General features: G+C 37.6%; 2 protein-coding genes across 2 annotated transcripts; one reads left to right on the top strand and one right to left on the bottom strand.

Moving 5' to 3' along the window:
• Positions 1-9,354: 9,354 nt before the first annotated feature.
• LOC149083977 (uncharacterized) lies at positions 9,355-17,396 on the top strand. Its single transcript, XM_089234342.1, has 4 exons — positions 9,355-10,030; positions 10,124-11,222; positions 13,568-13,627; positions 13,733-17,396. The coding sequence occupies exons 2-4, from the start codon at positions 11,070-11,072 to the stop codon at positions 17,342-17,344; spliced, it is 3,825 nt and encodes a 1,274-aa protein (XP_089090468.1). The 5' UTR covers positions 9,355-10,030; positions 10,124-11,069; the 3' UTR covers positions 17,345-17,396.
• Positions 17,397-19,491: 2,095 nt separating this feature from the next.
• On the bottom strand, positions 19,492-20,775 carry LOC149083976 (uncharacterized protein F54H12.2-like). Its single transcript, XM_089235241.1, has one exon. It carries the CDS (start codon positions 20,773-20,775, stop codon positions 19,492-19,494), a length of 1,284 nt encoding a protein of 427 aa, XP_089091367.1.
• Positions 20,776-22,685: the final 1,910 nt, after the last annotated feature.

Below are 22,685 nucleotides of genomic sequence, written 5' to 3'. Positions count from 1 at the left end.
GTTCAATGGGGAAACGACTCACTCACTCCCTCTCTCTCTCTGAAAAGTATATACCACATGTATACTCTTGTGTGTGTATATATGTATTCACCGATTCATTTCCTGGGCATTTTGTTCTCCATCGAACTCGATTCAACTCTTTACGTTCCCCTGCATTCGAAACAAAATCGGTACTAATGAGCTGGATTATGAAAGAAATCCTGAGCAGAGAAATACACTGTACGCATAAGAGGTTGACCATTTAAATCTCATTTAATGAGAACCGACTAAAGCTTAAAGCTGATTAGTTCAGCGCTCGAAAGACTCCGACGTAACCCGCACGAGAGTTTTGCGGAACTCAGATGGAAGTCCTGGGACTTTGTGTATCTATATCAATAAATGCTGTGTGTGTGTATTATTCTCTGCGGTTCCCAACTATTAAATACATCTTTCAAACAAATGAGCTGTGGGAGGGAAACTGTAATGCGAATTTTCATCGAACGTTATATTCAGTTTTGTTTCATAATGTATCTTCGAGTAACTGTCGTTTCCAAAAGACTGGGGGGAAAAGCCATGAAAAACATTTCGCTCATGCACATGCAGTGAAACCTCACTACAACGATACTCCATATAACAATAAATCCCTCAGAAACGATATATTTTTAAAATCTTATTTTCAATTTTTCATAGTCTAATGTTAAACTCCTCTCGATACAACGCTATCCTTTACTACAATAAATCTCTCTATTGCAATATTTTTTTAAGAAAGTTGTGAACGATAATTTTTGTATCATTTAAAACCACATTCGATATATTTTCCAATCTTCACCAGTTTTTGTTCTTTCGAGGGGATGATTAATGGCATCGGTATATTTTGCAATATCTACATTCAGAAAGTGTGTTGATGAAGTTGCTATGAAATTACTTTCTGTGTATCACACAAAAGTACTGTACAGTATACTACTTTACAGGGTGAAACAACTGACTGAATTTCATTCATCAGCAAACCAATTAAAATTTTTTGCTGTGAATAAACACTCATAAATACATTTCATTTTGGCCCTAACAATTTAAATACCGAGATGCCAATAACAGCATGAATTTGTTGTGGCTCCTGATAATAATTCTACCTTTTTATATGACGATAATCCCTCTGCGAAGATATTGATTTGATTCTTCAACCGCAGAGTATCGTTGTATCGAGGTTTCATTGTATTTTCACTGCTCCCTTTTTGCTCCACCAAAGCATTGGATTTATTTTCAGAGTATGTCTATTTAGTTTTTTTAGAAAATCTACGAATTCCTGTTTGAATTTTTTTGCTAATAAAATTATTTTGTCGAATAATCTATAAATGATAAATATCCAAAAAGTAATACATTCCTTAAATGATCACTTATTGTTCATGTCACTTGGCATTGTCTTGGACATTGGCAAGGCATCAGTTACTCAGCTTGTCACTGAATTCATACTTTGCGAAAAAAGTTAAAACTTTCCATCAAGCCCGCGGGCCACCAAGTCATACCGTGGTATTCTCAGTTTCTAAACAGGGATCCCCAAAAATGTTTGAAAATTTAATAAAATTATTTCTTTCACTAAATTTGAATTTTTATTTATTTTGAAATACATTTTTACACCGATTTCAATTATTTTATTAATTATTTCTTTCATGGATTCTGTAATTTGTCTCGATAATTCTGAAATTATTTTTTCTTTAATTATATATTTTTATTTTCTATGAAATTATTTCTTCTGCCAAATTCCAATTTTCTTTTGTGTGAATTATTAATTTTAATAATTCTAAAATTACTGTCCATGATTATCAGAGTAATTATTTCCAGTAGTTCTGCACAGTTTTTTTTCTTTCAATAATTATTTAAATATATTTAAATTAATTATAAATTTTCATCAGTTATGTAATTATTTTTGATCAATAATTCTAAAATTATCCCTTCAATTGAGGTTTAATTCAACATTTTTATATTCTGTAAATTACGTATACTTCTTGGATGACGAATTGTGCTCTCGAAATACCGTATATGAAATCATAGGTCCAAAAAATATTTTTACACCAGGGTCTCCCGAATTCTTACGGCCCTTTCAATGTATCAAATGCACAGCATTACTATTGAAGCTGGAAAAAAAAAATTACATTTCTAATTAAAGCAATGCAAATTTCAGTGGCCAGAGCTCTTTCACGTATTTTTCTGTAATTTAATTGATTTTTCCATGTAAAGTAGCTATTTTCCTCAAAATGGTCTGCGGGCCACGACAAAAAATGTCAGAGGACCGCATTTGTCCCGCGTGCCATTGCTGGAAGACCATTTTCATAGGGCCCACTTAACCAATAAAATAGAATCTTATCTACTCAATAACTACGTAATATATCAAATTAACAATTAAACGGCCCTGACAGATTCGGTGAAGTGCAATATCTTAACGAACACGAAGCGTTCATTCTTCCTTATGTCCTTCAGATAACAGCGGGCCGTGCGGGATGGATGAAGGAGAAAATATAAATTGTATAATTTGATAGAGTGTGCGTAAGTGAAAGTGTGTGTGGAAAAAGGAATTAAAATTTTCCTGAAATAAAATTTTAAACCACCGAAATGCCTTCCTCAAGTTAGGTCAGTTACGATTTCAGCTCCCCGCTACTCAGCTGGTCTTTGTAAAAGGGAAATCCTGGATAAACCGGAGTCTATCCAATTTTCGTTGGGAGGATCTCGAAACCACAACATGTCTGGACGAGCTTATTAGTCGTTTCAGTTATGTTAGTATAGTTTGAAGGTTCATTATTTTTATTAAATATATCACTCACTTCCGGAGAAACATTTAATTGCATGGTTTTCCCTGCAAATGTTGTAAATACGTGAAGGTAAGATGATGGACATTATAGCTTTTAATGTGCTCATGGCGTAAAATCAATAAAATAATAGTCAGCCACTGCAGTAAATTGTGAGAACTTGGAATTGTACTGGCTATGTGTAATGATTTGTTTCTTTTTCCTCTTCATCGACAACAAAATAAATACATTGAAATTAAAAATTGAAATATTAAAGTTTTGCACACATATTTTGCCATATATTTTACTTTGCGATTTTCGTTCTCGGTGATTTGTGTGCCTATAATTACATCATTCGCCTATAATTACTATTTTTTTTAACATCTTAACATCATATAGTACATAGTCGAATGTCACTAATACCGAAAGACCAAATGACTGGTCCAGTACAATTATTTGAAAATTTCTTATGAATTATCTCCCTAAAGCAGAACAGCTATACATAAATGAAAAACGAAAATCTTCATTTTCGGTACTCTCATTGAGCTATACCGTTCAAAAATAAATAAAAGAAATCAGTAAATAACTGAAAATACCATTATTTTTCTGACCGAAATATTGAAATACATCTTATACGCTATGACAAATATCGTCAAAGCGACATTTCTACTCTACGCTTGTAAAATTATCCCATATTATTATTGACTAAAACGAATCTCGAATTCGGGAGTCATGATGAGATGAGTAGTAACAAAAAAAAAAAATCAAGAAAAACCATTAAGAAGCATGGTAGCATCCTTTCAACCAATGTATCCATGTACAATCTCATTTTATTATTATGTATATGCGTTTTTCTTATACGTAGCTTGTCTCGAGTGAGACTATTTCCTTCCGGAATGTTTTAGCTATGGAGGAAAAAAAAAACTGGAAAGGAAAAAATGGGGCCCGTAGCTCAACTTTTATGAAACATCTTTCCTAAAAACTTGGTTATTTTTTTCCTTCTCTTCCTTTTAAGGGAGAAACCAGGAAGGAGAAGGAAATATTCTAGGAAAAGCCATGAAATAGAAGAAAAGCGGATGCCATCCCATCGCCATTTCTTCAGTGGAAGAGCGTGATCGAGAGGCTGGAGATAAAAAAGGATCATATACTGCGCGTAAAAAATAAATTCTGTCATTATTTAAGCAATATATATATATATATTGTAGATTTTCTATACTGTTCCCTCTTTTTTGAAGTGATAAAATTCTTCTTGAAATGACAGATTCTTAAGAAAAGCTAAAAAAAATGTCGTTTCTCCTGTTTTTCGTGATCTTTTACATCTGTATCCAATAACTGACAATGATATATACTCTCGGATGCATTTATTTCTGATTTTATTTTTCCCCCCATGACTTTCCTTCATGTCTAAAAAACAGTACGTACCTTTCTCTGAATAACGTCACTAAGGGATGGTATTGGCTACTTTATACCGCACACCAACTCCCATCAGATATCGACGTACGGTAATTTTCAATTAATGGAGTTAAGCTTGAAATGATGGTGACATCTATCGGTGGTCGCCCTAGGTTCGATAACTGAAGAACTTGTTTCTGATGTTCTATGCCCGGATTTGAACCCACGAACATTGACGGTGACCATCATAATGGAAGGCGAGCAGCTTACCACTGCGTACTTCAGAAAATGGAAGCCAGAAGACAGTATGAACACGAGACAAGCACAACTCAACAACATAAATACGTTAGGGCCAAGCATACACTCAGAACACAGCATGTGCCGATTCGATAGAAATTCTGTGGAGGAATGTGCCCGAGGTATATGTTCGGTTAAGTAGTAGTACTAGTAGCTTACCAGTGCGCCACTAGGACCCTGCTGGTGCTAGGACTGGTTCCTGCAGAGGTGTGTCTCTTTAAAAAATCATTAGTTATTCAATTCATCGGGTGGATTTTATGCCGACCTTAATGTCATCGAATTAATTAAAACTAATTTAATAAAATTAAAAATATATGTATTTTCGAAAGCGCTAATTGAAAATGGCATGTTCCGTAAAAAACGGGTAATATGGTCACTCCATATGCACAGATAATGCAAAAAATAACTAGATTAACAGAAATAGTACATTGCCTGTATCACAGCAAAATTCGAAATAAGTTCGGTGCCCCTGGAATTTTCTGTTATGACCGTGCCCCCACTGATCGACAAGATATTCCACGCCAGTGGTTATGTACAATACGCAAGCTTTGATGATTTCGTCCACCATTGGCGACATATGATTGGGGAGAATCTCCGAATCTATTACCGTGAGTTTCTGTGTTATGTCGATTGAATATGGTCACTCTTATCCCCATTAAATGACAACTTTGTGCAAAGTATCTGATTGCATCTAAATATATTCATCGTCAAAAAAAGACCAAAGTGCCCTCGATGCGACAAAAATTCTGCCGAGCCTCTTAAAGGGTTGATAGCCCCTCTCCACGGACAATACATCAGTTTTACTCATACCAGGGATTGCTAAAATATCAACACATAATCGCGTATGTACGATGCATTTTTAGCAAAACTGTTAAATACTGTATTTCTTACAAAAAACACTGCGTGAAAATTATTACTTACTTTCTTTCTTTCAGACGGAGTGCAACGCCGGTCTATCGACATTGCGACAGAAATGTGAGTACCTAACACTCTGGTTGCGCATACATTGTTGTGTGTACTACTAAACAATACACACATTCACCTCGTCGATATTTCTCTGCGGAACTTCTAACGAATGTAGGAATGTCCGTGTCCGTGTTGTGAACCTAACGCGAAGCTTGTTTCTGTGTTATGCTTGTTATAGTGCCGCTATCTGCTTTCTATTTTTCGAACTATGAGTGAAGTGTAATGGTTGCAGATTTATACCGTTGTAGGCCTGTTGCTCTTAGTGGCGAGACTTTTTAACAGACAGATCGGCTCGCATTCGCGTCTCGAAGTTTGGAACCAACCCGGGTCTTCGCGACGCGAGTCCGTCACTATGACCACTCGACAACCACAGCGGCACACACATTGTCCTGCCTGACTTTCAATGCTGCCATCTTGATTTCAGAAGTGAAATGTAATGAATTGAATATTTGTATCGTTGTAGGCGTGTTGCTCTTTATTGCGTCACTTTATAATGGGAGGGGGAGGGGGACTGGCTCGCATTCTCGCCTTGAATTCGTGAACCACAGGAAACCAACTCCAGCAGACCACCACTGTGGCAAGGGTTGTGTTCGATCGCATGACCTCGCGGTGCGCCGAGTCCGTCACTACGACCGCTCTACCACCACGGCGACTTACTGTAAACACTACAATATTCGGTGATCTACACGGACCGGGAAATGTTTCCGGGGGAGGGGGGCGCAACCCCTAAAGTCGATTTTTCAAAAATGTCTTTCATAAATATTTCATTTAACAGCAAATCAAATACTAAAAAATTCCTCTTAATCAGTTAATTTATTCTTTCAAAATTAAATTAAAAACTAATGATAAATAGTGTAACTGTTTAAAAGAAAAATACGTTAGTAAATTGAACTTCGAACTTGAATATCCAGCAATTTGTTAGAGTTTTATGAATTTTCGAAGTTTGAAAAAATATGTATACATTTCCAAAAATCTGAACTCAAAATTAGTTTAAAAAAATACTTCCCATTCGCCATTTGCAAAATCTGAGGTTCATTTCACTCACATATGTCTAGTAAAAAATTCTGAAGAATTTCAGAATTTGCGATGCAGTAATTTTTATATTTTATCTTACAATTCAATTCAATTTTATTCATCACATCATAAAACTTACATTGGCAAAACGAAGAAAATCCATCCAAGGGATCGTTGTCGATCCATACTGGTGGACACGATTATTATTGAGTTAATTTTCAAACACGAATAGTAAATATTAATGATAAACTAATAATAATTAAAAAAAAATTAAATAAATAAATAAGTAACAAACAAAACAATGATAAAACGAGCTCAAAAATTGCAGTCTGCAAAAAAATTGCCCTCAAAATTCCCGCATACGTTTACACTATCACACATTCATAACTTATTTTTCTTTCAATAAACTTTTCTTCAATAAACTAATCAACCTTTTGACAAAAAATTGTGTGCATTTGATTTGAAATTGAATGAAAAAAAATTGAGACCCTCCCCAAGTAAGTTTTGGAAAATCGACTAGACGGGGTCATACCGTCTAGTCGATTAGACCTAACACCATAAGTTAGGATCGAGTTGTCGTTATTACTGAGTTTGAATATTAGATGATTTTTTTATTATAAAACATTCATTTACACAGATTCTTAGCAATTCTTATTAAGTCAATCAATATCCGCAATTTATTGAACAAAATGAGAAAATCAATAATAGTTTGCATGGGAGAAGAAAAAAAAATAGAGAAAAATGGTTGTTTATATTTAATTATAGCTTTACATATTCTGTTCAATTGAGTGGACGCAGATTAATTTGCCGTAATTTGATCAACTTTGAGTAGAAGGATCCATAAAATCTCAGATCGAACTGATCTCATTGATCTTCGTTGAGTCTCCGTTGGCATTTAGCCCGAACAGCTGAAATGAAATCTAATTTACGTTGCATTAAGAAGATGAACAAAACCGAAACAAAAACAGCAGCAGCAGTTACCCAAACCGGTGTGTTTGCGTGTGTGTTTGATGTATTTGCGTAATCTGGAGTAATAGTTACAATTAAGGTTAGGACGTGAGTATCAGTAGAAAGGAAACACCGTAATGATCCCAATTCATTGCTGATTATTACAGATACTTTCTTGTAATTCAGTACTGTACGTGGAATATTATGAGGACATTTTATCGTGTGAACACTTGAACTGAATACTTTAATTCAATTTTGGAAATTAAATAATTAAAAAAATCGTATATTTAATATGCCAGTTATAAATGAATAAATTTTCGTTTTTTCTTCTTCCTATAGGAAAATTATACAAGGAAGACGTGAAGTCCTTGATAAATTATAAAAATTAATAACAAAAATCAACCGATTCACATAAACATGCGTGGTCAAAAATTGCCCGAAAAGTTTAAAGGTTTTTTGGTACATTAAACTTATTCTTTTATTAAATTCCCTTACAGATGTCGCTGTATCGCGAAATCAAATAAACATTAAATTTCCACGTCTTGTGTCACATTTTATGTTCTATATCTGTTATATCGCGTTCCTTTTTATGCAGCGCCATCTGTGGTTGAAATTGCGAAACATTATTTTAACTTAGGAAGGAAAAAATAATTTTACGCCGTAATAATTATTTTATTGCAAAGCTGGTTTTTTCTTTTTTCAAATCAATTTTTAAAATGTGTCAATGGCCTTTCGCCGACCTTGTATTTTGCAAAATAAAAATACCCGATTGAAGAAAATAGGTTCAGTGTTTCTAAACCTATGGTTCGTAAAACGGCATTGTTATCAGACTTGTTATTGAATTCTAACTAAATAAAATATTATTCAACTATTGTAATAATTGATTATCAGCGGCATCCTTATGGATTCAAATAAAATTATACTCTCAACGCTAATAATCCCAGTTTACATGCTAAATAAAATATCCCGGGAAGTTACCGGTAACGCGGATTTTCACTACAACCCGTTTACATGGCGTTTAGTTGACGCCGGTACTCCCCCCACTGCTTTTCGGAAGTTGTCGCTGGTCGCGTGGGTTGAACGGAAGTGGTTGGCTCAAGATGACTGACGAAGGAGCTAACACTAGTTTCCGCAGCACAAAGGATCATGGAAGAGGTGATCGGAGTCACGCAGCTTTATTCCGCAGCAAAGATTGGACACTTCTCTGACGGATTTCCGTCCCACCTTTTTTCCCCAATGAGGAAAAAAAGTTGTCATGCATATAATAATTACCAAAGCAACTTCCCAGTCTTGCTCATGTAAAGAAGGCTATAGTAACCTCCCCCCCATCAAGAAAAAATGCCTGTCCTTTGATACTCAATATCGCTAATAGTGGTAAAAAAAATCAATTCTCAACAAATAATTATGATAATGATGAATGGGGAAATAAAAAGTTGTTACAAATTCTCGTGAACGACAATTTATACCATGATACAAACTGATGTTATGGATAGGTGATAATTTTATAAAGAAAATACTGGAAATTGAGGCTTAACTATAACCCTCAGAGCTCTTCCATCATCCACATGAGTGGAGTGCAGTTGGCTACTAAACCATCCTGTAGTGATTAGAAATATTTGTTTTAGATGAAATTATTTAAATGACGTATAGATGGCTTATGCGTGTATGCGTATATATATCCAGTTTCTCTGTTCTCTAACGGGTTTGCTTGTACTGTAAGAGAGTGTGCAAGGGAATCAGTGATAGAGTGTCCAGCTCCAGTCATTTGCGTATACATCTAGGTGCTCTTAGGTTCGAACCAGAGTTTGAATTTGTACCCTCTATTCTTTCAATTATATTGAATTTGCAACGTCTGAGTTTGACTGTCTTTCACAAAAAAAAACAAAAACACCACGAGGGTTTTGCGCTCCCGTAGTGTCCGGATGAGTTCTCGTAACCAATATGTAAAAATACGGTAGTAGTGGGAAAAGGGGGTTACTGGAACAAAGGACTTAGTACAGTCAAGGCTAGGACCGGAAAAAGGCGCAAAAGGCGTTCGATGTACGCATGCGCGTCAGGTGCTTCTTGGGGGGGATTATTCATAGGGTCCTTGAACTTCGGGAATATATTCTACAGGACTTTTTTTCATACGAAAATTATAATTGATCCGTTATAAAAGAATACCCAATATGATGTTCTCAAGAAAATCGCACCTGTCCCCTACTTTCACTTTCGGAGAAGATCGTTATGCACCTGTTCACCCGGGGGACGTTCTCAAGAAGGTGCACCTTGCTCGACCTACTTTTACTTTCGATATTGAACACCTGTTAACCTGTGGGAATATGGGATATACTTTTTTTTCAAGGGGGGCGTTCTCAGAAGATGCACCTTGCTCGACCTACTTTTGCTGGCCTTTCCTTTGGATATAGAACACCTGTTAACCTGTGGGAATATAGCATATACTTTTTTTCCAAGAAAACTTTCACCGCTGACAAAAAGCCACTTTTACTTTCGGTCCGAACACCTGCTAACGCACTAGCATTCTCATATTAAATCACTGCATTTTCTTCCGCAAGCGGATAACGCCAACTACCTATTTATACAGGTGCTACCCTCATTTTCAGTTGCTTCATCTGCTGCTCCTGAAGTAGTTCCACGTCTTCACGAACTCTCGTGTAAGTAAAAATTTAATATTTCTTATATTCTATTTTATTTTCGTTTTAAATAATTATAGATAGACGATAAAATATTTTTCATTATATTTTCAGTTATCTGCCATGGAAACAACATCCAGCAAGGATACTATGAACGCCGTAAAACGTGTTCAGAAGGAAGATGAGACCAACTCGATGAAACGTCCGAAAATAGCACCCAGCGAAGTGAGCATGTTTCCCGTATGTGATGGCGTACACCTATCGGTAGTCATCTTCAAAAATACTTTAAAAGTTCACTTACGAATGTTTGAATCTGGTGGAGACGGATCCCTTATCCCTACAAAGAAAGGGATATCGATGACGCCCTACGTATTTGAGACCTTACGGGAGATGATGTCGAATGAACCCCGAAAAGTATTCTTTTTTGTGGTATGCGAAGATCTGTTGGTGAAGTCAGACGGAGAAAAGGTGTTGCTTCAACCGATTTACAAAAAAGAAGACGGTACATTCAATACGGCTAAGAACTATATAACAATCTACCGCGATTGTTTCATGAAGTTAGCTGATCCGGCAGCGAAGTGCTCGTCGTATTTAAGACGTGTGAAGTGCATCGACTTCATGCAGGATTGCATGAAGAAAAACGTATCATTTTCAGAGACCGCGGATCCTGAAATTGCATATGCTGAAAAACTCAGTGACATGCTCGAGGAATGTATCAACGACATTTTCCAGTGTGATGGATGTGATCTTGATGCCCCGGGTCAGAGTTCTCATGATTGTTTAAGCCAATCTTTTGACATACGACTCGTGCGATATTTCAACCGGGCGTTCGCTAAAATTAACATGAAGAGTATTGCTAGGGATTTGAATGTTCATCCGAACTTTTTAAACAAGTTAGATTTTGAAAACTTTATTTTACGCGTGAAGGACCTCTATTCACGTAAAGATCCCCTACCCTGTTGGATGCTATGAGGGAAATAGCCCCATCAACTTTCTTCTTCCCCCCCCCCTTAGGTGAATAAAAACCCCATCCGCTTGATGAACTCTCCTCACTTGAAAGATGTCGGATCTTAACGAAGATTTTCTGGACTTTGGCATACCTCTTGACGAACTGAACGCGTTGTGCGACTTCTACGAAATCGAAGAACATTTTAGCGAAGTGCAACCAGACTTCTTCGATACACCGTCTTCTCCGAAAAAGCAGAAAGTTACTGTAAGTACTTTTGATATTATTACTTCAAATTTATTTTACAATTAATTCTAATTAGTATTACTTATTAGTATATGTTATGTTTGGGTTTGAAGAAAGACTTGATTTTGAAATGTTTAAATTTTCCGGTTCAAATACAGGGATTTTTCTCTAATACTGGATTACACGTTACCCATATGGAAGACTGGTTGAACTCTAAACATTAGATCCAACCCAGTAACATTTTAACTTTCACAAATCAGAGTTCAAATAATAGGAAGAAAAAAAAATTTTCGTAGAATTTATGAAATTCTGTCATTGTGCATTTGAATCAAAATATTTTAATAGACAATGAATTCCCAAGTTTCTAGAACATTGCAAAGCATTGACGGTTACTATATTATGTATCCAACTGAGTATAAATTCTCTTATATTTTATTGAACAATAAATATTTATCAACACCGAAAAAAGGGTTTTATAATGGGGAGGGGGCTAGTTTGATTCAAAATAATCATACTTTGGTCACATGAGATCTGAAGTATTTGGGGGGATATCATTATATATAAATTGATTTTGTGTGTGTATATATTCTCTATGGAAATCTACAATTTTAGATCGATCGTCGTCAAATTTTGCATATGTACCAAATGGGACCCGACTTAAACAATAGGCTACTTTTGTCAGACCTGGGTAAATGGGTGAAAAACTGTCTGGCAACAAATGGGTTTTGGGTCTCAACAATTACTTTCAGAACGTTTGCTTTGGTTACCGTGGTTCCCTAACAATACGTTTCAGATATGCCTTTATTAATGGTTTGTCACTTCTGTCAGTGTATGTATAATAGTTTATGCCTTTATAATGGTTTGCTACATTTTCAATACTCCCAGTAATGAGGCTTTTCGAATAGACGTTATAATCATCATCGCTTTGAGGACCTGGAAAATGGTGATCCTCATTGAAATCAGTGTTAAAATTGCTGATTTTACTATAGAAATGCAGAAATTTAGTGGGGTTTTTCACCACATAATTCATTTAAAAAATTGTATTGAATTCTCAAGTTTTGAAATATTGAGTCCGTTTAGAGATACGAAGCCCAAAAAAATTAAATACGAAGTAATTAGTTGGGACTATTTTCGAGTTGGATATTCATGCAATAACATTGCTTTCAACTTTTCATTTATATCTTCTCAAGCATGAAAATTAATGTCTCCGTTAATATTCAACTGCATAAATTCATATAGTTTAAGTTGTTTTTAAAATTAATTATGGACCCATAAAGTGCATCGAAGAAATTCCACAGCTTTAACCAAGCATTTGCGGAAGCTGAAATAGGCAGATGGATAACTTGAAGGGTCGAAATACCTAGCTCTCTTTAAGAAAGGAAAAAAAATATATATACATTTCTACGTTTCTGAGTCATCATATTGGTTAACTTAGACACGGTTTGCATGTCCCTCAAAGAAAGAGGGAGATATCAAGTGATCCAAAAAGCTTCATTGAAGAAAACCCGGGCAACGTCGGGTATTATAGCTAGTATTTTATGAAGCGCAAAACTTTTCCGGATTGACGTTTGTTAGCGTTAGATTTTTCTACTCGTTTAATCAAATCTATTAGACATATTTTCAAAATTCGTATTTACCCATTAACGGAGAATAACAAAAATAATGAGGATACCACTTCAGCCATTTATTGACAAAGGAAAAAATTAAAATTTCGAATGGCAAATTTCCATACCAACCGGCGTTAATGGGTTAAGAAACGAAGTAAAAGTTTTATAAAAAAGGACCGGTATTTTCTGGTAAACCAAGATCTGATCTTGGAGAATGAACTCCAATGTTTCCCTAAGAGTTTTCCTGTGAATATTACTTCAAAGTCGCTTATATACTCAGTGACTCAAATCGATGTGCTATATGAGAGATGTGAACAACTTAAGAGTTACATTAATTGAGAACAGGTCAGAAATATTTTTTTCCCACTTAAAAACCATAAATCAAAATTCCACATTTTTATGCATATTAAACAGATAATAATTAACCATGTCTGCACAAGGCAACTTCAGTATGGATAGTCAATGATATGTCTGACATAAGAATCGATTGAGATAAAAATCACATAACGATAAAATTAATGTCTTTCTCCCATATCGTCAACCATGACCGTTTCTTTCATTATAGTGTTTGATGTTGCCATTTAATCTTATGGGTACCTGATGTTTACGTATTTTGTTTTTCCATAAGACAACTATTTTTATTTATATGAATAGTGTATTATTTTAGATAAAATGAATAGATTTTTTGTACCCACTTCGTCAGGTATTTTATCTGTTTGTATTATTATTTCTCAGACGTTGTTGCATTTCTACTTTCAGGATGCGCAATCGAACTCTCATGAACAAGATGGTTGCTTGCCAGGCACATCGAAACAGACGGTAAGTAATCAAATTTATAGATTACTGAGGAAAAAACTTAAACATATGAAAGGATTCGAGAATTTTATTATTATTTCTCAGACGTTGTTGCATTTCTGCTTTCAGGATGCGCAACCGAACTCTTGCAAGACTTGTGGTAAGGTGTTTAAAAGGCTACATGATTTACGTCGACATACAAGAATCCACTCAAAAGAAAAAATTTTTACTTGTAGAAAATGCAGCAGACGCTTTTCCCGAGGCGATAACAGACGAAATCACGAGCGGCAATGCTTTCATGGGGCGGGTGCTCCCCCAAACCAACAGGAAGATGCGTTGAACACTTTCACAGTTATAGTGATAGAACCAACTTCCGATAACGCATATGACCCCATTCTTTTCTTTAACGAGGTTCGAGTCGAAATACAAAACATCATACTCCGGGAAGTAGGTGTGAAAAAGGCTCTTAAATTTTATATTGTGCTGAACGTTCTCTTCTCAAGAAGAACAGAATCCAATGAAATTGAATTTATACAACCTTTTTTCCGCTCGAGAGTGGAACTCATACATTCTGAGGATGAACTCGGTGATAAGATAGATTCAGCTATAAAAAAAATTCTGTCTTCGCTCGACGAGTTTACAAGAATGGGCAGCGGGTGGGTCTTTGATAAGGTTTTAAAATTAGACCTGAATATAGCTGCCTACAACCCATTAGCAGCAGCTTCTTACTTACCCATACCTCCATCAATCGTGAACAGAAAAGCGATTATAAACATCTCAAACACGGATAATAAATGTTTTATTTGGAGTGTATTAGCAGCCCTTCACCCCCAAGACGAGAATCCGCAACGAGTATCAAAATATCTACAGTTCGAGCATGAGTTGAACATGGGTGGGATAGAGCTCCCAGTCAAAATAACCCAAATAAATCGCTTTGAAGAACAGAACCCACACATTTCTGTCAATGTCTATGGGTTAGCGGATAATGAAATCTTCACGATGAGGGTGACAGAGGCAACCCAACGTCTTCACCACGTTGACTTGCTATACATATGTAACGAAAATACCAGTCATTACAGTCTAATAAAAAACATGAGTAGGTTGTTATCCCCTCTAACTAAGCATAAAGGTGCTCGGTTCTATTGTCCTTACTGTCTACACAGGTTTTCTAGAGAAAATTTGTTGGTCGAACATAAAGAGTATTGCAAACCTCACGGTCTACAACGAATATGTATGCCTAATGAAGATGAAAAATGGCTTAGATTCACTCAGCACCAGTATCAGCTACGTGTTCCTTTCACGATTTACGCTGACTTTGAGTGTATCTTAGAGAAAATTTCTTGCTGTACTCCGAACCCAACACACTCATCCACTACCCACACAGAAAAACATGTACCAAGTGGTTTCAGTTATATTATAGTAGGCCCTGACACCACACTTTATAAACCCCCAGTGGTGTATAGAGGAGAAGATTGCGTGCAGGTATTCCTTCACATGCTGGTGAAGGAGAACGCTAGCATTCAAAACATTCTTAACACCGTGAAGCCCCTTAACATATCCCAAGAAGACGAGAAAAAATTTCAGGATGCTGTTGTATGTATGACGTGTGAGAAACCGTTGGGTGGTGATAGAGTTCGACACCATGACCACATATCGGGTGAGTTCGTTGCAGCGTTGCATAACGCGTGCAATTTACAGCTGAAATATTCTAACCATGTACCTGTAATAATACATAATTTGAGAGGGTATGACAGTCATCTAGTCATGCAGGCGGCAGGGCTCTTCAAAGATCAGGATATCTCAGTCATCCCTAATAATTTGGAGAAATACATTTCTTTCTCGATTGGGGATTTACGTTTCTTAGACTCATTTCAATTCCTACCGGCTTCTTTAGATAAGTTGGTTGGCAATCTTACCCGTTCAGATTTTCGATTGACTGACAGCATTTTCGAAGATGCTGACCTACTTGTGAGGAAAGGGGTGTACCCGTACGAGTACATCGACTCGTTCTCTCGATTTTCAGAGACTGAATTACCACCCCGCGAAGCTTTCTTCAGCAGTCTAACTGGAACCGATATAAGTGTGGATGATTACACTCATGCACAACTCGTATGGGAAAAATTCGGCATTCAACATCTCGGTGATTATCATGACCTTTACGTAAAATCAGACGTGCTTTTACTAGCAGACGTGTTCGAACGTTTCAGGAACCTTAGCATGAGCTATTACAAAATTGACCCTGCGCATATGTATACAGGCCCTGGTTTGGCTTTTTCGGCATGTCTGAGGATGACCGATATTAATTTGGAACTTCTCACAGACATAGACATGCATTTGTTTTTTGAATCCGGTATTAGAGGAGGTGTTTCTATGATCACCCATCGTTACGCTGAGGCTAACAGCCGATACAGCGAACAGTTTGAACCCAATCAACCGACCAAAGAAATAGTGTATTGGGATGCAAATAACCTTTATGGTTACGCTATGTCCCAATACCTACCATATTCAGGTTTCCGATGGTTGAGCACAGAGGAAATATCTAACATAGACATCGCAAACGTTCCCGAGGACTCTCCGAAAGGATATGTCTTGGAAGTCGGGCTAGAATACCCCAAAGAACTTCACAATGACCATAACGATTATCCGCTAGCACCTGAAAACATGGTGATAACAGAAAAGTTGTTTTCAAACCATATGAAGAGCGTGTGGGGGAAAATTAACCCGGAGGGGAAACCGTCCGAATGCACAAAGCTAGTTCCCAATTTATACGACAAAGAAAACTATGTAGTACATTATCGCAACCTCCAACTCTACCTCACCCTCGGTCTCAAAATAAAATATATAAAAAGGGTTATAGAGTTCAATCAAAAACCGTGGCTGAAACCGTACATTGACTTTAATACCGAACGCCGTCAATCAGCTTCGAACGATTTCGAAAAATCGTTCTTCAAACTGATGAACAATGCAGTATTCGGGAAAACCATGGAAAACCAGCGGAAGCATGTTAACGTAAAAATTGTGCATAAGGAGAAAAAAGCTAAAAAATTAATTGCATCCCCAGCCTTTGAAGCCTTCAGAATTTTTAGCAATGGATTGGTTGCCATAAAAATGAAAAGGTTAAAACTGAAATTAGTTCGTCCTATGTATGTGGGTTTCGTAGTTCTGGACGTGAGTAAAATCAAAATTTATGATTTTCACTATCGGTGGGTTAAATCACAGTTCGGAGAAAAAGCGCAACTTCTCTTCACCGACACAGATTCGCTAACGTATGCAATCGAAACCCAAAATCTACACCGCGTGATAAAATCCAACATGGACGAATTCGACACTTCAAATTTTCCTCCAAATCACACCCTTTACAACCCTCATAACAAAGCAGTGCTCGGGTTGATGAAGGACGAATGCCCCGGTGACCCCATTCTATCGTTTGTCGGTCTTCGTTCAAAAATGTACAGCATTGTTACGGCTAAGGAAAACAAGAAAACGGCCAAGGGAGTCAGCAAAACCGTTTCCCGCAATCAACTGCATCATGAGCTGTACAAGTCTTCGCTTTTCGATCAAGTGCGGTACAGACATACGATGGTAAAAATCACGAACACTAAGCACCAACTCCACACAACCATGGTACGAAAAGTAAGTCTTTGTCCCCTTGATGACAAACGCTATATATTAGATGATGGGGTCTCAACATTAGCTTATGGACACCACGCGATTAATCCCCACGGAGAAGAAGAAAGTTGATGTAACCAACAGAAAAATAAATGCTTATTGTACATGTTTCTAAACGATTGTGTGTGTGTGTGTTTTTTTTTTAACAACAGGAGACACAATTCAGAGAAGAAAATCTTTATTTCCAGTACGTTTTTTACAACTCAAGCCATCTTTTCATATATTTTTTATTTCTTATGTAATAATGCGGTAAACTTATCTCGTATAAACCTTGAAGAAACTCTTTCTCACCCGGAACAGGTTTCTTTTTTTGAATGCTCACGACACTGGATAACAGTTCGGAAATATTTGTATTATCTATCTCCACCCCTTTATACACAAGCTGACCGCTCGGTGACCATTTGATAACATTTGGGTAATCTTTAAGGTGACTTATAATTTTTCCCGATATTTCACGGTGAGATTTCGGTAAATTTAACAATATATCAGATGATGCACTTTTCTTCAACGGCGGTTTACTGAGATCGCGCATTTTAGGTTCTTCTTCTTCTTCATCGAAACGGTCGAGTGGCGAATTGTTTCCTAAGGCAGTATTCCTCTTGTTCAAAATCTGTTGATAAAACTTTATTTTAACCTCGTTCGGTAATTCACTGTTCAGTATCTTCGCCATTTCAGTATCTAGTTCCGTAAGCTGCGGCTCTTTAATAACATGGCGGTTCATTCTATCTTCTGGAACAAGTACCATAACTTTTTTAGCGAATTCCATGTCCTATCAGACTTGAAATCAAACCGATTGCAGCGGGTAAAAGAACTTGAAGGAAACCACCTTTTTGTATGAGGATCTTTCTCTTTTTATAAAGAGGTGTTTTCCTCTTTGCTAACGTACGGAGCAAACCTTTATACTTTTGAAGTTTAGCTTTTTGGAGGGTGGATATTGGGATATTACCATGCAGTAAATTCAATGCACATTCACAAACGGTTTTGATGTCAGAATTTGGTAACCGCTTCAATAATTCTTTACGTTGTCTTTGAGGACATCCGCTTAACAATCTCAGCACTTGTTGCTTCCTCGCGGACATATCGTTGAATAAATAGTGTCGCTGACGTACCCAGTCTTTTAACGTCTCGGTTGATAGACATACTGCGTTTGCGTGGGTAACACGTTGGTGCGTAAACGCATTTTTTCATCCGTTTCTTGCCTAAGATCGATCGATAAATATGAATACGGAGATTTCGTTGCATCTGCGTAACTTTCTTCGAAAAAATTTAATTTCGTAGGATACAACTGTCTCCCCAAATGGGTGATTTGGTTCAAATCCCTCCGGTTTTTAAACAGGAAAATATAATGCGCGTTTAGCGTTATTTCCCGCAGTTTCTTATGAAAGAAATTCTGAGTTACAAAGATAACCGATAAATTTCGATGGTGGCTATACTTAGTAAATAGCTTAACCATTTTCTCTTCTCCCGATAACTCTGACATAAAATCATCGAAAATCAGTAAGGCATTGGAGACTCCCTCGAAATTACAATCGTCTCGGAATTCAACATCTCTAATTTCCTCGTGCAGTGGCTGAGATTCTCCGTAAAACCATATCACGCGTTTCGGTAAAGGTTTGATAAGCCTTTCACGATGTTCGAGCAGACCCTTTAAAAAATATGTTTTCCCGCTACCGCTTGCACCTGCACAGACGGCAGTGAATGGATGGTGTAACGTTAACGGTTCCATCGTGAAAAATGATGAGACATGAGTTGTGCAAATCAATTTTATTAAAAAGAAAAGTATTTTCTTACAAAGTTAAACACACGTAAATCGTTGTTCACATTGAAGCGAGATACAATAGAATTCATACTTTCACCCATACATTTACAGTACACGTAATAAATAACATAATAGCCACAAACTTGGGTATCAGCTGACTGCAGCGCCACGTCATTGTAGGTGAGTCGTTGATATCTTCTCAGGAATTTCGTGATATTACCTTTCTGAAAGTTTGAAGGATGTCTTCCGAATGAGTCAAAAAACTCCGCGGTCAAATTGTCATGAAGATATATAGCCAACCAATGTGTTCCAGACTCTGCACTGGTATCTGTGTTAACGATCAGAGCTGTAGGATAATTTCGTATTCTCGAAGGCAACGCGTCACTAGCGTAAACGTTCCTGAAAACTTTTTTCGTTTTCGGGTCTCTGCGGAGTGCTCGACGAATCTGTTCGGAATCCATCAGCCAGAGAAATCGCACAATACACTTCTCGATTTTGTTATCTCTATAAGGTTCTGAAACTCACCATATATGATTACCGAGATGGTTTTAGGTAGTGCTTTCGCAAACTTTAGTTCCACACGTAGATTACTATGTTTCACCAAGTGTAAGTGTCCGCAGTCGCTCTGGTCGGGGAGTAGGGAGAAACAAAATAGAGTGTAACCACTATGAAATTCTTCTCTGGTTATGTCTATGCCACGATCTTCCTCGACTCGAAACAGGTTATTGTAGGCTCTTACGGTGTTTCCGGTCTCAAAGTTAGGCTCTAGGGGTTTGTGGGGGACTGGTCGACCATCAACATATACGGAGACGAAGTTGAGATCGTAATGCTTGAAATCGAACGGGTTGCTTCTAAATGTACCGTTGAAAGATTCATTGTCAACTAGGCCGATGATAACTCGTTGAGGCATTGCACCCAGATACACATTGTCTTGGACGAATGACATGCTTCCCTGTGCCACAGAGTAAACCTTACAAAGTACTCTATTGATAGGGTATTTCGCAGTGGTCTTCTCCAATGCTTTAGCATGCCCGATGGCAACAGCTGGGTTAACTCTCACCTTCCTTACAAAGAGGCTGGCATGATCTATGTGCACGTTATAATCAGCTGTCGAGGATATTAGAAAAAACGATGGTTTCGAACGCACTAATCTAAGTTTAACATCTACCAAGTTGAGTAACAGTCTTTGTTGAAAAAAAAGTGAACAGTGTACTCTTCCCAATAGGTCGTAAGATCTGCTGTTTGCAATGTGTTTTGACCGCTCTTTCATACCTTCGTTATTTTCGTGGTCGGCCATGGAACCTGCAGTGTCCTTGTGGAAACCTTCCATAGTGAGGGGACCCATCTTCGCATCTCGACCATAGTTCAGCAAAGTTTCGATATAGGCTCTGTAAGGGTAGGTGTGAGACGAATTCGTGATATTCCTACCATTGAGAGAGACGTCCACTTGGGAGAAGAGGGAATGTAGCGGTAGATTCGCAGGAGAAACTAGGTCGGTATCAAGAAGTGGTTTACCGTCCTTCTTTGTGACCCTCAACTTGACGTGTAGTTGTGTGGAAGATAGGTCTATGTAATCTTCGGTGCTACCTGTAATGTTGAACTCAATCGGACCGTCTTTAATACTGGAAAGTGGGAGAAATTCAATCCATTCTCCACCTTCTATGGCGGTTTGAGTAGGGGGTAAAGCGAACAAATCTACTTCGCTTTTGAGACACTCGGGTGAGTTTGTCATGATGAGAGCCATCTTCTCAATCGAAAATATCGGGTGCTGTTGCCTTCCTAGCTTTCTTACGAATGACGTTTTTTCTCGCTAAGCGTTTCCTTTTATGTCCTCCGAGCATTGTTTTAACTTTCGTAGAAGCTTTATCACTCAGCAAGCGACCAGCCTCTTTTGCTCTTTCCACCGCAGCTGTTTTCAAATCTCTACCTTGTACGACGTCATTGGCAAAATCTACACCTGACCTGAGAACCTGACGGCCAAGAGCCTTCGCTCCTTTTTTGAACAAAGGCATAGCCGATCGGAAAAGGGAGCTGAATATTGAACCGAAACCGTAACCCCGTTGCAGTGGTATACCCTGATAATATCCAAGACCTTGACCCGCTTGGTTGACGTAATAATCAGTTACGCTGTCTATACAACAGCGATACGGGCGGTAAGACATCATAAATGTTTCAGTCGGAAGTGGAGTTTAACTATCACCTTCCCACGTTCAAATGACACGAGATGACCTGTGTGCGTCCTTATATGAATGTGAACTGTTTCAAAACTCCTTCGGGCTAGAGGGATGTAGTGACCCCTCTCGAAGGCTGCGTTGACGATGTCGCCATCGTGTCCTTCGGTTTTTACGATTCTTAATAACGGGGCAAAGGTGTTGCCGACAATCTGCGGTTCGACTATATCACAATAAACGTACAACAGATGAAAGTCTAGTTTCGGATCAGCCGTGAAAGGCCCCTCTATCATCATTCCTTTTATCTCACCGGGTTCAAAACCTAGATTCTCTGCTATTCCTGTATGTAGAATTAACTTAGCACCTTTCCTCGTAGCCACCTTCACTTTTTTCGTGGTTTTGTTGAAAATCAAATCAATATCTTCCTTTCTAAAATTTCTCGTCATCACCTTAATCAGGTCTGTGGTACTCTCGTAGAAACCACAAGGGATGACACCTTTTTTTATCACTCCATCTCCAGAATTAAATTCAAAGCTGTTAGACCGTTCCGTTATGTTGTGGAAAGAATGGGGAAATATCAGCTCTGATAGAGCTACTTCCATATCCGAATCAAACTCTAACGCGCTGGGGAGTTTTGTGACGAAGTTGGAAAGGGTGTTATCAGGAAAGAAATTCATGCTCGAATCGCTTGGGAGCGTTAAGTAGAACGAAGCCATCTTGTTGAAATGAGTAAAGATGGATTGAGTCGCTGTATTTATATCCATGATATAAACTTTTCTGGATAATGCATCCACTTTACGAGTAGCTCTGTTTTACCTTGCCTCTTCCTTTTTCTTAGAATTTTTTCTATAGGAAAGGTGTCTTCTAGTGTGGTCTTCGTCATTTCATGTTCGTAAAATGTCCCTTTAATTTTTTCACCCATCAAATCTTTTAGTCTGTAGACGGGTATCTCCCTCGGTATGTATTCATCCACCACGAAAACTTCATGTGTAAAATTAGACTCGTATCCCTTTTCAAAAGGGTGTTTCGTACGAGAAATACGAACGTGGTCGCCGATAAAAAACTTTTGTTTTACTTTTTTAACCTTTTTCTTCCCATAGAGGTTGTCCCACACCCTCTTTTCGTTTTCTTTATTAACTTCGGTAGGACTCATCATTATACTCCTGTGAAACTTATTATTATACCCAAAAACCAGATCTTGTAACACGTCTATGTATCTATGCGTGTTATTTTCTGTGAAGTATCGCCACATCCTCGATTTCAGCGTTTTATTGAACCTTTCTGCTATCGCAGCCTTTGTGACGTCATCCTCTGTCGTAAAGAACTTGACCCCTTTTTCCTTCAGAAACTTTTGGAAGACCTTATTCTTGAATTCGGTGCCTTTATCCGTTTGCAGAACATGTGGTTGCCTTTCGACAAATATTTGATCAAACGCTTTCACCACGCTCCGCCCCGTTTTGTCTTTGAGCGGGATGGCCCAAGC

This window comes from Pholcus phalangioides, unplaced genomic scaffold, assembly GCF_987345545.1.
Source record: "Pholcus phalangioides strain wild (caught in Gottingen) unplaced genomic scaffold, Ppha-v1.0 ptg000008l_1, whole genome shotgun sequence".
Classification (NCBI taxonomy): domain Eukaryota; kingdom Metazoa; phylum Arthropoda; class Arachnida; order Araneae; family Pholcidae; genus Pholcus; species Pholcus phalangioides.
Note: the sequence above shows the minus strand (reverse complement) of the source record. Positions and strands in the feature narration are given on the sequence as shown.

Coding starts and splice junctions, on each gene's coding strand:
- LOC149083977 (XM_089234342.1), top strand. CDS start 11,070: ATGTCGGATCTTAACGAAGATTTTCTGGACTTTGGCATACCTCTTGAC. Junction 11,223..13,567: donor CGAAAAAGCAGAAAGTTACT/GTAAGTACTTTT, acceptor TTCTACTTTCAG/GATGCGCAATCGAACTCTCA. Junction 13,628..13,732: donor CAGGCACATCGAAACAGACG/GTAAGTAATCAA, acceptor TTCTGCTTTCAG/GATGCGCAACCGAACTCTTG.
- LOC149083976 (XM_089235241.1), bottom strand. CDS start 20,775: ATGGCTCTCATCATGACAAACTCACCCGAGTGTCTCAAAAGCGAAGTA.